The sequence below is a fragment of the Xiphophorus hellerii genome, chromosome 10 (assembly GCF_003331165.1).
Source record: "Xiphophorus hellerii strain 12219 chromosome 10, Xiphophorus_hellerii-4.1, whole genome shotgun sequence".
In the NCBI taxonomy this organism is placed as follows: Eukaryota; Metazoa; Chordata; class Actinopteri; order Cyprinodontiformes; family Poeciliidae; genus Xiphophorus; species Xiphophorus hellerii.
The window spans coordinates 8,447,730-8,464,490 of record NC_045681.1 but is presented as its reverse complement, the minus strand read 5'-3'; the positions used below and the strand labels follow the sequence as shown (position 1 = coordinate 8,464,490).

At 36.6% G+C, this 16,761-nt stretch overlaps 1 protein-coding gene across 16 annotated transcripts in view; it reads right to left on the bottom strand.

Moving 5' to 3' along the window:
• Window positions 1-270: 270 nt before the first annotated feature.
• The window catches only part of LOC116727519 (calcium-activated potassium channel subunit alpha-1-like), a 97,886-nt gene continuing 81,395 nt past the window's right edge, over window positions 271-16,761 (bottom strand). For 6 of the 16 annotated variants that reach the window (XM_032574992.1, XM_032574993.1, XM_032574999.1 and 3 more), the window contains 8 exons: window positions 16,052-16,165; window positions 15,747-15,839; window positions 14,667-14,797; window positions 13,647-13,841; window positions 12,665-12,783; window positions 11,440-11,661; window positions 7,354-7,382; window positions 271-3,850 (listed from right to left, as the gene is read on the bottom strand). In XM_032574992.1, coding sequence (XP_032430883.1) covers window positions 3,699-3,850; window positions 7,354-7,382; window positions 11,440-11,661; window positions 12,665-12,783; window positions 13,647-13,841; window positions 14,667-14,797; window positions 15,747-15,839; window positions 16,052-16,165 — 1,055 coding nt within the window. In that variant the 3' untranslated portion in view covers window positions 271-3,698. Of the gene's footprint in view, window positions 3,851-7,353; window positions 7,383-8,722; window positions 8,725-11,439; window positions 11,662-12,664; window positions 12,784-13,646; window positions 13,842-14,666; window positions 14,798-15,746; window positions 15,840-16,051; window positions 16,166-16,761 lie in introns of all 16 variants that reach the window. The other 10 variants (XM_032574996.1, XM_032574997.1, XM_032575004.1 and 7 more) reach the window with 4 other exon arrangements.

The window sequence follows — 16,761 nt, the reverse complement described above, 5'->3', positions numbered from 1 at the left end:
TAGACTGTAAATGTTATTGGCAAGCTGACAGTCTCCCACAATGCCACAGTGTGTAAAATCGTTAACAAGCAACATAATGGGCGCACTCTTTCCCCAAGGTGAGGACGTGGGGTGTTTTTATCAGCCTTTTATCCTTAGAGTTCAGAGAGACATTATTTGATCTGCTTAGATATCAGACACAAACCTCCTGTTCTTCTTGTACTGTCCATCTGTTTCAGTGATGGGCATTTAATTATAAAAGAGAAAAATCTGTAAAGGCGTAACAACTCATTCGATAAAACACCATACATCTGCTTTTAATTTGTGAAAATACAAAATGAAATCATGTACAATTTATGTACAATCAAATTTATACAAGACAATAATGTTATTTCTGCGTATAGTGACGTAGATATCAAATCAGGACTATCGTTTGATGAGTGAATGTGCTAAAAAGTGCATAAAATAAATACAAGCAATGCTGAATGCGTCTCAACACCACAGGTACCGTCAAACAGGAACACGCTACAAAGAAATACTTTACATTAAGTTTTACAGATTTACATGAAATACATTGTTTTGCGACGGTGGTGGAAGCTGTTTTTAAGACGTTTGAGAGTTGAATTACTGACAGTAAGAAAGCAAAACTAGAAGCCTCTTTTCGCAGCAGTGGGTCTTTGTAGAGTCCTCCGTTGGCTTCAGCACTGCCTGGCACATTACTGGCACTGAGGAATGGATAGCTCAGATTTTCTCTGTGCCAGTAAAACTGTCACAAACCTGGTGTTTTGTCCTTCAACATCCAACACAAATCCTAAGCTAGGCCATCTGTGGATTCAGAATGTCACAGACTAATGTTATTACTTTTTATCTTCATGGATACTAAAGTAAAGTGACAATAGTGCCAATATAGCTGTGTTCCATTATTTAAATAAGACATGATTTCTGAGAGTAAAACAACCATATTTGCTGATATTGTTGACCATTATTGATTTATCAGAATTCTTGTTTCTGGACACAAACCCGTTTTTATGATAGAGCTGTTTGACGAGCATCCATGCAATGAAGCGATCATGGCATTAAGATTGGTCATGGAGTACATTCAAGTTTCCTCGTTGCCTCCAAGACAATCCTGTGTCAGGCAGTGCTTACAGCCAACGGAGGACTTAAAGATGCCCACGTCATGCGATATGTGGCTTTAAAAAAATATCAACTCATCTACATACTTGGAATATTGTGCCATGCTCTGTTATAGAAACTGTCGATGGTATTGTGTGCTAATGAATAGATCTCAGGAACAAAAAAACAGCTCTATCATAAAAAAGTTACCTTTTGTTTCATTTGTGGTATTTTGGGAGTGTTGGTTTGCATAAGAAAGCATTTAAAACATTTACAGACTTGAAAAGGCAAAGATAAGACAAGTACATGTGTATAGAGATAAGGCTAGAGCCATATGCCATTTCAGTATGGACACTGGCCGATGTTAACCATCACAAATGTTGTGAATTAGCTCCAAATGGCAAAGAAACCATTGAGAGTCATGCTGCGCACCACTTGCACTTGGAATCCTTGGATGCTGAGTTAAAAAACTAAATGTGACAAGTCCTGAACTTGGAATATCCAGGAGAAAAGTTGTGGGTTTCTTATTAACACCAACCACCACAAACATGGCTGCCATGCTTGCTAAACATTGGGAAAGCTTTAGTGAAAAACATTTATTTTTCAGTTTTGACTTGATCAGTCACCCCCAGAATGTTAAATTTCTACAGAATATATTGCAGTGTTGTATGCATAAAATAGAGAGCAAATTCATTGTTGTTTCCTACTTCTACCAGTAGGTATCATGTTCATGAAGCTCATATTTAACAAGCCCCACTGATTATCTGCTGGAATCAATCATAAACATAACCAAGTGTTCCCATCTTCTCTCTTTTACTTACTTTATGGATAATGTAGGTGGAGTGCATACCCAAGTAATAAAACATTACAAGTATATTTCTCTCTGTTGGTAAGTACTTTTGATATATGTTGGAGATAGCAATATAAACAATATAAATGTTCAAATCTTGCTTTTATTTAACTGTATATTTTCAGAAGACTCTGTATTTACACCATATATTCTTGATTATAATTATGATACCCTTTTGTGCCTATTGGCTCTAACAGAATAACAGTTTGATGATCATACAAAATTACTTTGAACCACATTTAGTGTGACCTGTATATTTTTTTGTATTATTGAATACAAAAATACACAAATGTGAGAAAACATTAAAAAAAAAAAAAACCTTGTTGTGTACGTGTGCACGCCCTATACTATTGCTTTATTGAGCCAGCTTTTGATTTATCTCCAGTTATTTTGGGGACAGTTTAATTCTTAGACTTTCAGAATATTTGCTCATTTACATCCTTGTTCTAAAGCCATAGTTTGTAGAGAGGTTAAAAGGGATCAGAACTGTCTCATTTCACAAATTATCACTCAGGAAAAAAAATTGTATTGCTAATTTCAGATGTGGAAAGCTGAAAATGAATCACAATGTGGTTCAGCCAATTTTCTGTTTTCCAGTGAGCACACCTGTGTAGCAGAATTTTTAAATTGTATAATATAGTATAAAATTGATCATTTCAACTAATTAGATTTTCTGTTAAATTGCACATGATAAATGTCACCTTGAAGGTAGAAAAAGTTTCGAAGTGATTTATCATGAGGTAATTAAAACGTGAATTATCAACCACTGTTCACTGCTGTATAAATTAAGATCTTTAAAAAAACGGAAATATAGTTCCAATGCACCTGTTGCTTTAGAAAATGTCTGAATAAATTTGGGTTACACAAAGAGCAAAACTGCAAAAGCATCAAATAATGAAAGGTCCAAAAATCCAAAACCTGCTGCTCGCATTAGAAACAATGCTATTCTCATAAAAAACACTCAGTTAGTGCTTTCTTTAGCTTATAATATTCTTTGGCTCATTTTGAGAATGTTTAAAAGTTTTTATCAACTACTTACTGTGTATATAAAACTGTTCAGTATTTCTTCTACTATTAAGGGTTTTTGCAGCAATGTAGCTGCAGCTCAGGTGCATTGTTGCTCCCTATAGGCGAATTGATAAATTGCAAACCTGTCCCCCTGACCTTTGAACTGATTATATCTACCCACCATTTCAAAAATTTACCCACTTTAGGCCAGTGCCAATTTTCATCCCTTACTGGATTTCCGACTCCTGTGGTAAATGGGGCGCAGCATCAGTCCTCAACAATGCCACTGTGGTGGTGGATGGGTGTGGGGGTGCAGCTGGATGTGAAATACACATTCTAACAAACTGTACAGAATACTTTAACCAGACTCAAATGCAGTAGCAGTAGTTGTTCATGTACAGCTTAAAAGGCAACTTTTACAACTAGAGTATTTTATCCAGCAGGGCTTATAATTGCCTATGGTTATGCTCTTGCTCAAGTGACCCTCATTCCTCAAAATAAAGTGAAAAAGCAAAGAAAAAAAAGCCCGTCATGGAGTCTGGTCACTGCTGTGCAATCTGAAAGTTGAGTGGTGGTTAGGATTGTCTTTATGTTTCTACATCAGCTCAGATGTTACATTGCTGCAAAGATGAAGGAAGAAAAGCAGTTTGTCTTGCTGATAAATGATCCAAGGTCCACACTGACACCCACTCAATATGTCCTGTTGGAGGTCCAGTTGTCCAGGTGTCAGGGTGAGGTCCGGAGCTCAGCACTCATCCTCGGCTTCTCTGATGGGTGGGATCAAGCTACTGGTGGATTTATTGTGACCGACTGGTTTGATGGCGAGAGTATTCACAGGATTGATCTGTATGGTCCTCAGGTGGGTATTCTCTGGTTCATCTGTAAACCATGTCTTTTCTGAGAACCAAAATCATACAGAGACAAAGAAGGAGGGGGGACATCAGACCATTAATACTACACACGTGTGTTTGGATTTCAGTCAGTGTTTTTAGATGCACACAGAGGTGAAGGTGAAAGTTGTACATAAAAAAATGCAAGGATCTAGAGCAGGGGTGCCCAAAGTTGGTCCTCGAGGGCCTCGCAGGCATCCTGCGTGTTTTAGTTCTCTCCCTGGTGTAACGCACCTGGCTCAAATGATGGCTCATTAGAGGCCTAAGAAGAACACTGACATGCTGAAATAGTTGTTACTACCACCAGGTAGAGAACTAAAACATGCAGGATGCCTGCGAGGCCCTCGAGGACCGACTTTGGGCACCACTGATCTAGAGCACAGGTGTCAAACTCCAGTCCAGGAGGGCCACTTCCCTACAACTTTTAGATGTGCCTCTGCTGCACCACACCTGAATAGAATAATTAGGTCATGAGTAAGCCTCTACACAAGAAGGAGGTAATCAAGCCATTTCATCCCAGTGTTTTGTATCTGTGGCACATTTTAAAACTGCAGGATAGTGGCCCTTGAGGACTGGAGTTTGACACCCCTGATCTAGAGGAATTCTAACATGAGTACCAGTAATATTACTCACATAAGTCTTCAATAATCCTTTAAACAGCCCAACTCTCTTCTAAAATCCTAAAGTGGTCTTTTCAAAAAACCTTTCAAAGAATTCTAAGAATTATTGATCAAAGGCTAAGCTAAAGCTTCTGAAATATGTTTAGTTGTAAATAAATAGTCATATTCCTATAATAATTGCCTACATGATTTTATTTTAAGGAGGTGACAATATGTAGCTTTTCATAATGCTCATCAACTCGTCCTCCAAACTGTTTTTATTATGTATTAAAGGTACATCTAAATAAATAAAATATCCAAGTTGATTTATTTTAGTAATTTAGTTAAAAAAGTGAACCTCATACTATACAGATTTATGACACACAAAGCGATATTTCAAGGTTTATTTCAGTTAACTTGGATAATTATGGCTTCCTGCTTATGAAAACTCGTACAAAATTACAATTTACCCAGGACTAATAAAAAAAAAGAAAATAACTGGATGGTGTGCCTGTCTACTGCACAATAAATGCTCCTTTTGCATTAATTATTGCATCAATGCTTTGATAAAACACAATGAACTAGCGCCAGCAGATGACACAGCTCCCCAGAGCACCAGACATCACAGGATATTTATGCTCTTGAAGCACTGGCAGACTTTGTTTAAAATTTCTCTGCAGGGTGGACTTATGCCTGATTCTTGATCTCCTTTTTCTCATACATGCTTCCTTCCACTAAACTTTCCAGTAATTTGATCTACACAGTGTTCTGTGAACAGCCAGCTTCTCAGCTTCTATCCATCAGTTGATAACTTGATAACTGTCAGGTCAGTAGTCTTTCCTATGATTGTGTTGGGCATAAAATTTGTATTAAAAATATGCTTTTTTTATTGGTCTTGATAAATTCAAATTTTCAGAGGAACTTAATTTGTGATTTCATTAGCTTCAAAGCAAGATTATTAAAATGAACAGAAATGCATACTTATTCTGAAATATATCACTGTGTGTGTAATGAATCTTTACACCATCTGAATTACAAATTTTGAAGTGAACTAGTTCAATAGTTAAGAAAAGTTAAGAAATTAACTTTTTATATTATTTCTAACTTTTTTTAGATGGAGCTCTGTATTACCTTTAAACATGCTGTTTTGTTTTCTCTGCAGAAATGCAGCTCACCAATTAATATAGTATATTAAATAACACTTTTTATATGATATTCTTGAAAAAGGTTTGCTTTTCCAGAACTGTTGAACAGTCATGGGGAAACCTAGGTGTATATAAACCAGATGCAGAGCATCAGAAATGCTTAACCTTAGAGAAGCTATCGTTGAACCCCAAGAATGTAGCAACTGTTACAGTCCAAGCAATGTGAAGTCCATAATTCTGTGATGAGAATGATTATTGACATGTGAGAAAAGACATCTTTGAGACCCAACAGATTTCAGTCAGCTTTTTCTTTGTTAGTTAATAACATTAAAAACAAGAAAACACTGAATGAGTATAGATAATTTAACAGGGATAAAAGGATTTTTGTCCATACATGTAATATCTCATGGTAGTATAGAAGTTGTGATTTGAGGTTGATTTGCAGCTTTAGGATTTGAGTACTTTGAACTCCTTGAGTTGATCAAGAAACGGTTTATATGCCAAAGTATTCTAAAGCCAAATGTGACATCATCCATCCAGGATAAAATTGGATTGTGCAACAGGACAATAATCCCAAGACAACATGAATTGCACAATAAAATACCCCAACTGACAATGTTGAAGGACCTTAATAGAGCTGTCTATGAATGAATGTGTGCACACTTAAAGGAAATGATGCAAAGTTGATGAAGTCACACAGAAAATGACACACTGAGTAATTCTTGTTAAATGTGTAATTACACCTATTTTCACATTACCAGTCATGACAGTCTTCGTTTTCCCAGGACTGCGTACTTGGATAGTGCAAAGTTTGAGAGAAATGTCAAACTTTTGTTTGAATGCAGCTTTAATTAAAGTAATCAAGCCTATTAAAGGTTTCTTTTGGTTAACAACACAGGTGCCTTTCAATAAATTAGAACATTGTTGAAAATCGAATTATTCAAGATATCAGTTCAGAAAACTCATGTACACAAAGAACTATTTCAAGAATTTATTTCTCTTATTTGCATGATCATGGCTTACTGCTAATGTAAACCCCTATATTACGTTTTCCAGAAAATGATAAGAGACAAGTAAAATATATATATATATATATATATATATATATATATATATATATATATATATAAATGTTGCGTTATGGCCTAAAAGAATCAGAGGGAAGACTTCTGACTTGACATTTGTCTATCAATCACTTGTCAAATAGTCATTGACAAAAAGGGTAAGCAACAAAAGGTTATCGCTAAAGAAGCTGGCTATAATTTGAAAGCTGTATTTAAATTAGAAGTTTAGTGGGAGGAAAGCAATTGTGATAAGAATAGGATAACCAATGATTTCCATTTTAAATCTATGTATAATAAACTTTAAAAATGAGCTTTTATTTCTGAATTATAACTGAAATACACAAACTTTTCTAAGACATTTTAATTGATTAAGTTGCACCTGTATGTTTGGTAGGTCCACAGGCATGCGTTTTCATTAACATTACTTAGCAGCAAAGTTGTAGTGCTACACTTCATTCACATGTGTCAGCAAATACATGTTTTCAATGATACAACATCAAACATCAAGTGATAAAATGCAAATTAGCATCAAACCGTTTGCTTGCAAACACACGGTCTAGAGTCAAATCTAAAGTGAGATGTGGTGCATGTGTCATAATAATCATGCACCCCTGATGCATATTTAGAGGGCAAAATGTCAACAAGGACAGGACCGTGCTCAGAAAATGAATTAACATCATGCAGAATTATTTATCTCCATACCTTGGCCAACTCTATTGATCCTTGTTGCACTTCAGAAAAAGAAAGTAGTACACTATATGTAAGCTAAATGGATTTATTAATAACAGAAAACTGTGCAGCATGATGATAAGCAAAAAAAAAATGTATGTGAATGTATTACATATAAACATAGAACAGGTTAAAAGGAGGTTATAATTATCTCAACAGAAAATAAACAAACTATGTTAGAAGATTTTGGTTTGCTGTTATAAGCCCTCTATTTTTCTGTACTAAGCAGCTTTCTGTTTTTCATGAAAGTTGCTTAAGAATGGAATGAAAAAAATTGTGGAACAGACAGCAACAATACCAAGCATGCTACATGTGTATAGAGGCTGAACTCAGACGAGCACAGGAATTATTCAAGATTATTTTTTTCAAAATGAGAAATATAAGACTGCATGATTATTTTTAATTCCGAGTGTTCTTTCACCAACTGTAATACGAGAAAAGGAAAGAAAGTTAAAATACATAATAGTATATACAATACCTCCAACATCTCTGCTACTGAATGTCTTCAAGGGAACTTTTTAAAAATGATCATAATTAATCGCTTAAAAGCAAATAAAAGTAGGCTTCTCACCTCATTTCAAAAATATTCAACAGAGTTGAGGCCATTTCAGAAGCTTAACATTAGCCTGCTATAGCTGTTCCAAACAGTTTGTTGTCGATCTTTGTTCTGCTGCATGTGTAAAATGTTGTCTTTGTCAGTCAGAAAATATCCACAATAAATTGACACTTGTGCACACAATAATTATTTTTTAAGTTTGACATTTTTGCCATGTGATCAGTTCACCCTGCAAAAGGAACTGCTCAAACAGATCATAAAAACTCTAAATGTATTTGACCTTAAAGCCGATGAGAGTAAACTTCTGACGGGTACAGAACATACACTGCTCAACCAGTATATGGTGCAGGGTTAAAGTATAAGGACAGACAGTTTTTTTGTTGCTCATTAATGTTCCTCATGTTTCTGTACTTCAGAGAGAAAAATTATGTGGCGAGAAAGACCGAGTTGAAGTTATGCAAACTAGGTTTTTGAAAGTTTCCAGTACCAATTCCAGGCTTCATCTGCTAATGTTAAAATTAGAATTTTATGTGATAAAATAACACAAAATATTGTAACATTTTTAAGTGAACTTAAATAATATGTGCTAAAATTATTTACATAATAAAACTATGAAAAATGTGAGACACTGTATATGTCTTTTATAGGTCAAGTCATTTAGTCAACAGTCTCTAGTGTGATGTCAGAATAAATTACTTTAATTTGTGAATATATTTTTTCTTTTCAGCTTCTCTACAATCAGGGCAAAGAGTCAAAATCTCAGTAAGTTTTTGCAATCACTGTTACTTCTGTTCCACCACCTTGTAGGTAAAATCATTAAATATCATTAACAGACTTTGGAGAAAAAGAAAATGTTAAATAAATATAAACAGACATTTTGATGTCAAGGCGTTATTAAAATCCAGGCATAACTTTATTATCAACAGTTTCTACTTGCAAAATATTTTGACACATTTAAATGCTTCATAGTTTCAGATATTATTTAATGCAAAATTAACAACTTTAATGGAAATAAAAAGGTGTTAGGGAAAAAAGTTATATAATACTTTTAGACAATACATAATTTTTTAAGACATGTCATTTAAAGTGCAGTTCAAGTACAATAAGGTTCATCTTAAGATAGTAGTAAAACGAAAGCAAGTTTTATAAAAAAAAACTTGAAAGATATAAGAATTAAGAAAAGTCTATGATGGAAGAATGTGACATTCAGGAAAGCTAAGTGGCTGATTATGTGTAAGATTTGCAAACAAAAATGACAATGTGACATACATAAGACAAAGTTTTCTTCTGATTTCAAGGCTTAAATTCCCCAAGGTACAAAAAAATTAATGAAAAATATTAGATATAAGTGGCTATACACCGTGTTCCAAATTATTATGCAAATTGGATTAAAGTGTCATAAAGATTCAATTTTTTGTTGTGCTATTAAATTTATAGATGGTATTGTGTGTCAGGGCTCTTTGAATTACTACAATTAATTTCAGAGGGCTGTGTTGATTAGTTTGTCTGGTGAGCTCAATTAAAGGAAATCTACTTAAGAAGGATGTTCCACATTGTTAAACAGGCCACAGGTTTCAAGCAATATGGGAAAGAGAAAGGATCTCTGCTGATGAAAATCATCAGATAATGTAGTGCCATATGACAAGGTATGAAAACATTAGATATTTAACAAAAACTGAAGCGTTATCATCGTAGTGTGAAGAGATTTGTGGCTGATTCGGAACAAAGATGGGTTTGTACAGATAAAGGCATAATGAGGAAGGTTTCTGTTAGACAAATTCATCAGATCAAGAGAGCAGCTTTTAAAATGCCCTTACAAAGCAGCGAACAGTTATTTGAAGCTGCTGGTGCCTCTGAAACCTCAGGGTGGAGGATCCTCAAGAGGATTGCGGTGCATGAACCTACTATTCGGCCGCCCCTAACCAGTGCTCACAAGTAGAAACGGTCGCAGTGGGCCCAGCCGTACATGAAGACTAATTTTCAAACAGACTTGTTCACTGATGACTGCTGTGCAACCCTGGGTGGTCCAGATGGACGCAGTAGTGGATTGGTGGTGGATGGCCACCATGTCCCAACACAGCTGTGATGTCAGCAAGGAGGTGGTGGAGACATTTTTTGGGCTGAAATCATGGGAAGAGAGAGAGAGAGCTGGTCGGCCCCTTCAGAGTCCCTGAAGGTGTGAAAATGACCTCAGCAAAGTATATGGACTTTCTGACTGATCACTTTCTTTCATGGTTCAAAAAGAAGAGCTGTACCTTCCGTAGCAAAATCATCCTCATGCATGACAATGCACCATCTCATACTGCAAGGAATACCACTGTGTCAATGGCTGCTATAGACATAAAAGGGGAGAAACTCATGGTGTGGTCACCATCTTCCTCTGACCTCAACCCTATTGAGAACCTTTAGAGTCTTCAAGTCCTCAGGTCTTCAAGCAGAAGACCTGAGGGTGGAATGCAGTTCATATCAAAACAGCAGCTCTGGGAAAGTATTCTGACATCCTGCAAAAAAATTCAAGCAGAAACTATCCACAAACTCACAAGTTCAATGGATGCAAGAATTGTGCTGTGATATCAAAGAAGGGGTCCTATGTTAACATGTACGTAACTCGGTCTGTTAAGATGTTTTTGATTGAAATACCTTTTGGTTTTAGTACATGTGACCACTTAATGCTGCACATTCAAAGAATGACCGTTTGCAGTTCTTTAAAATCCACCAAATGTTTAGAAAATCTGCTGTGCATAATAATTTGGAACAGTGCATTTTGAGTTTGTTATTTTTGAAAAAAATACTGTTCTCATTGGGAGCTTTGTTCAGTAAAATTTGATTTATACTGTAATAGTTCATGACTTGAAAATTATACTGACCATCATTTGCATTGACCATTTAAGAAAATCTGAGAAAATATCACTTGCATAATAATTTGGAACACGGTGTATGGGCAGATACAAGCACTGTAATCATAGTAATAGATGTATGAATGCAAACCAGGTGTAGATTAAATTAGTTTAAGATTGATTATTTTGAAATGCAGGAAGCTTCTGGGTGCTTTTCTGACATTTAGAAAGAATACAATTTATTTGTTCCAGATTGACATCTGTACTGTGAAGAGTACAGTAATTTACCAATCCTCAAATAATTTACCCTTATTTTACAAGATGATGAATGTTTTTCTCATTAAAGCGTACAAAAACTGTGGGAAAATGTAAACCTAATTGGGGAGGAAGTCAAAGAAAAACAGCACAAAGAAATAAGGAAATGCATCAACCCTGCTTGTTTCTTACTTTGTGTAACGAGCCTCTCCTGTTCAAGGGGAAAACACACAAAGTACTGCAAACTGAACCAAACAAGAGACACATACATACACATTCAGACGAACGTACACAAACAATCCAGATGAGGTCTACAGTCTGTCTGAGACTCGACGAAGGACACAGGACAACACTGACCGCAGGCACTGGTCACAGACATGGACAGGCAGACAGCTTTAGAGGGGCACGTACTTTTGTTTGTCTCGTGAGTCCCTGCTTTTGACTCGGTTGGTGCGGTTGGTAGTTTGGATAGAGTGGACGGAAGAGCTCTTTTTGCTCGAAGAGTGCGAGGAGTGAGAAGAGTGGGAAAGGCTGGTCCGTGACTGACCGGCATTGTGGTCAAACTGCATCAGGCAGAAAATGAGGTCGGAGGGCACGAGTTCAAATGCATATGGAGGATTGGTGATGACGTACCTGAAGAAGAAATTGACCAGATATGAGGACAAATATATTGCCTTACAACAACAAACTTCAGTGTATTTTCATTGGGTTTTGTCTGACAGACCAACACACATTGACACATAATTATGAGCTTGAGAAAAAATTATATGTGATTTTGGAAATTTCCTACAATTAAAAATCTAAAAAGAGTGACATGATTTTGTGCTTACCCTACATTCACTCTGATACAGTTAAATAATAGTTTTTTACTAAATGTACATTACATGTAGGAGAAGATTAGTTCTGTATCTCATAATGATCCACAGCACACCCAGGATAAAACATAAAAATGGTGGAATTATGCTGTGGGGATGCTTTTCTTCACCACCAACAGGGAGCTTGAAGCTTGTTAAGTTAGGTAGAACATGAATGGAACTAAATACAGGGTGATCCTTAAGGAGAACCTTCAAGAGACTACAAAGACTTAAAACTGGGATGAAGGTTCAACTTCCAACAGGAATACCATAAAGATACATTCAGAGCAACAATGGATCAAAGAATATGCATGTGTAAGAACGGCCCAGTCAAATTCCAGACGCATATTTAATTAAGAATCAGCGGTAAGACTTGAGAACTACTTTTCACGGATGCTTCTTATCCAGTCTGCTTAACTTGAGCTATGTCACAAAGCTAGCAAAGATATACCCAAAAAGACCTGCAGCAGTATCTAAAGCGAAAGATAATTCTACAAACTTAGGGAGGCTTAATATAAATTAATGCCACAACTTTAAGTATTTTGTATTTGTGAGAAATGTTTAACACTAACATTTCGTGACATTAAAGCAAAAACTTCTACGTCACAAGTTTTTGCTACTTTGTGTTGTGTCACATAAAAACATTGAAGTTTGTGATTGTAACATGACAATTGTGAAAATGTTCAAGGCTTGTAAATACGTCTGTCGAGTGCAACAATATAATGAAGACAAAAGCAAAACATCTTGCTCTCTTTTCAGTTTAAAGGGATCTTAATTCTCACCGTTTGGTACACTGGCTTTGTGTGTTTAGATGTGCATCCCTTAAGCGATAGATGCCAAAACACAACATGTTGTATGTTTTCAAGGCTTTACAGAATAGGTCCCCATAGCACCCACCATCCTGAAAGACAACAACAATAACAAAGTAACAAAAAAGTTAAAAAAGAGAAAAATACCAGAATAATAATTTCAATTACAATTTTGCTTTCTTCAGATGTTTCTAAGTGTTTACCCATAAACACTATTGGATCCAGAGCAAGGTTAATCATCACTGATCTGTATAAAGGAAAAATCCTTAAGATTTTTTTTTTTTTTTTATCAATTTGAATAATAAACTGAACGTTGATGTCAGTTGTTTATGGAATAAAGCGAAAACAAAAAACATGACACTCCATAACTGGAAAAGTACGTCATCCCAACTGGAAGAGCTAAAGCTGGGTCATCATTGAATCATTCAGCATATTAATAAGACTAAACATTCAAATAGTAATGGTTCACCACACACAGAATTGACCTCCCATGGAAAAGTCAGCTTTTATGACTTAAATCCAATAGAAAAACTGCAAGGGAGTAAAAGAGAAAAGAGTGAATTCTCCAAAGAGTTCTCTCTCTGCATGTTCCAACCTTGTTAAATGTTATATGAGAGATATTTTCTTATTAGTAGAAGGGGGTTGTGAGTGATTTTGACAGCAGCCAAGCAATAGCTGTGGTGTAAAAAAATGATTAAGATGGGATTTTTCTCTACTGAACAAATAAAATGAAATTAAAAGTTGAATTTTTCAAAAAATCTTAGCGTGATCCTACCATGCTACAGCAATATAAGATTAATTCATATCAAGGTCTTTTAAACATTCAATCTTTACCTTGGTTGACCATTAGTGTGGACGGTGCTATATCACAACAAGCTTTTCACTGAAGGTTGAATACATAATATGAGCAGACAAAGATGGCCTCAACCCCGGGGCGAGAGGACCGTTCACTTACCCCAAGGTCAGCAAAGGGCCCGTCGTACAAGGCCAGCTGTGCCACGCGACACCTGTCCCTGTTTGCCAGGGTCTGCGGTGTGCTATAGCCACCACGTAATGCATTCTCCTCGGCCAGCAGCCCCTCAAGCTCCGGCGTGGCGCCACCCGTTACCAATGTCCGGATCAAGGTGAGGATATTATCATTGAAGTATGTCTGCGGGAATAAAGACAGAGTAGGGGGTAAGTCCTTAAGGAAATACACCTCAGTCTTGATAAGATGCTAGACAGGTTGACTGTTGGTATCTAACCCTGTGGATAATAACAGCGAGTCACTGGCATTACAACTTTCATCTCTACAATCTTTGAGAAAATATAAGAAAATTCCTTGGAAGAAAAAAACTCTTTATGCTGCGTACTTCAGTTGTCACCCTTCTAGTTCCTTCTTGTTATTAGTTTGTTGATTTTAACAAGGGGAAATGTCTGCCCTTTTTCTCCGCAGTGCAGTCCCTCGTCTCCCTACGCTTCTGCTCTAACGTGACATCTCCCTTGGCTGCTGACAGCACTATTGACTAAGATGATGGATGAGGGCTGTCCATTAGGTTGCATTACCTTTGTCTACACTGGAGCACTCTTGAAGGCAGCTTTGTTCTAACCTCACTCAAACTGAAAGGCAGACAAATGAAGCCATCAAACACACTAGAAGTTCCAGCCTTGTCACTTATCGTTTTGACTGGGCTGCTGTTTTTTTTTTTTTTTAAGGTGAGATGGAGGTACTCTGTTATCTTTCATATGAAAACATAGCATGTATTTTTAAATCTGATATTGTAGCCCAGAGGTTCTCAAATTTCATGTTCAAAGGTCCAATAAGGACCAACTTCTGCAATATTCCAGTTTTACAGACAATTTTGTTTCATAAATTGAATTCCAAGTTTGCATTGCCCACACATAAAAAATTCCTTATTGACTGTGGTTTAGTGCAAATCTGTACCAAAGAGTCTCTGTTCCAGCCTGAAAACATTTATTTTTTTCTTTTTCTTACCGCACTCATTAAGGAGTCCAGTACACTGACTGCAAATGCTGTCCCACAGGCAAAAGGCTGGGTGAGGTATAATTCTGTGTCTGGATCGTCGTCATCATCTTGGTCCAGAAACTGAACATTCGAGTCATTAACTGTTGGGAGGGGGAAAACATAAACTTCATGAATTATTCAAACTTTGTTTGCTTGCTCTTTTCTCACTAAAAACAGATTTCATGGAAAGGTTTTTGACTTGAAAAAGCGTGGGTCAAGCAAGTCCTTGATTTGCATGAAAAGGGAGAACACAAAGCAGGCAGTAGCTGCAGATATGGACAGTATTTGGAATATTCTTATATGTTAATTTTTTTTTTTCCAAATATGTCTCTCCATTTAACTAAAATGACTCTGTGTTTGATATTTGTACTCAGCTATGTGGCCTACTTGCCTCCGCCACACTCCATAACCAGGCAATTCATGCACACTCACGACACCATGCATATTGTCAAAGTTCCGGGCTTCAATTCAAATCCCTCCTTAAGGTCAGTATCAGTACAACCAATATGCCATTGTTTGTCTTGTAAATTCAAGACAGAACTTCCAATTACTTCTACTTGCATGTCAGGTCAAATGAAAGTAACTGGTTGCCCCAGAACCTTCTTTAAAGATGTCTTTGAGCACAAAAAAATAAAACACATGCAGTGGCTGGAAGAAAGTAATGATGTAAAATTTAGTTGGAGAACTGCTCCTTCTGTGCAGACAGAAATAAATGTCAGTCATATGGACAAAGCTGAGATGAAAGAAGGGAACAGGCCAGAGAATGTGATCTGACAGAAGATGCTACGAAAACAACCACAAGGACTTCTAAAGGGATCAAAGGCCCTGTGATTCTTGGAAAAAATAAAAGGGAGAAATTTCGCTTTGAGATAAGGGGGGGAGCAAAACAAGACAGGCAATTTCAACCAGAACCAAGGGTAAAATGTGCTCAAAGTGATGCCATGGGAATGGACTGAGCTTCTTGTGCAGCAAAGAGAAATCAAAAGAAAAAGCTGATATGGAGGCAGCAGCAGTTACAACACTGCAGTACAGGACACAGGCGCTTCTTACCCAGCTCAGTTATCATTTGTATGCTGGTCCCACTGCTTTTATCCTGACTGAATGAAATCACAGGCACTTTTTTGCCTTGCTTTGCTAACGGTGCTGGACAAGTGTTGAGGGAAAAACAGTTACTGTTACAAGTCAACAAGGGGAAAAACACAAACACAAAGACACGCAAAAATCCACTTTTTTAGCTATATTAACCACACATTAGCAGACGTTAAGAGCAAAAACTGGTTATTCAGATCACTGTTACTTTAGAGAAGTGTGGTTTGCAGCTATATCAACTATTAAATATTCAGCATCAATCATACCAAGCTCTGTTATGATGGGAATATTTGCACCAGTAGTAACAGAGGTCTGCCGCACTAATCCGTGGACTGGGCTGTTCTCAGGAGAGGATCGGTCCATCCCTGGTGGCGTGAAGCCTTAATGGACACACACATACAAAAACAACACGTTTCTGTTAATGCAATATTCAGTACTTCATCATAGAACACAATGAGACGGTATCAGCCAAAGTATTGCAATTAAGTTTGTTTTGTTTTTTTTCTACTACTTATCTGCTTTGGATGACACAAAAAGTGTTCATGCCAACTAAACATTTTTACATTCAGTTGTATTGCAATGTATTTAACTGGGATTTGATGCAATAAACCAGCTCAAAATAGTGCAGGTATAATTGTGATGTGGAAAGAAATGTATACACTGTTTCTCTGTAAATGTGTATTCCACTCTTTATACACTGATGCACCTAAATAGATTCCAAGGCCACCAACTGCCTTCAAAAGTCACAAATACTACAAAAAGAGTAGAACCACCTTATGCTGCAATTTCAACTTTAAGCCTGCTGCTGTATGCCTCCACTATTTTCCTCATCTTGATACTGAAATTTTTACACATTCTTGTTTGCAGATCAGTTCACGTTTTGCAACATCAGATTTAAGTCTGGACTTGGACTGGACCTTTCTAAAACATGAATATGCTTCGATCTATACCATTCCACTGCAGCTCTTGGGTTCAT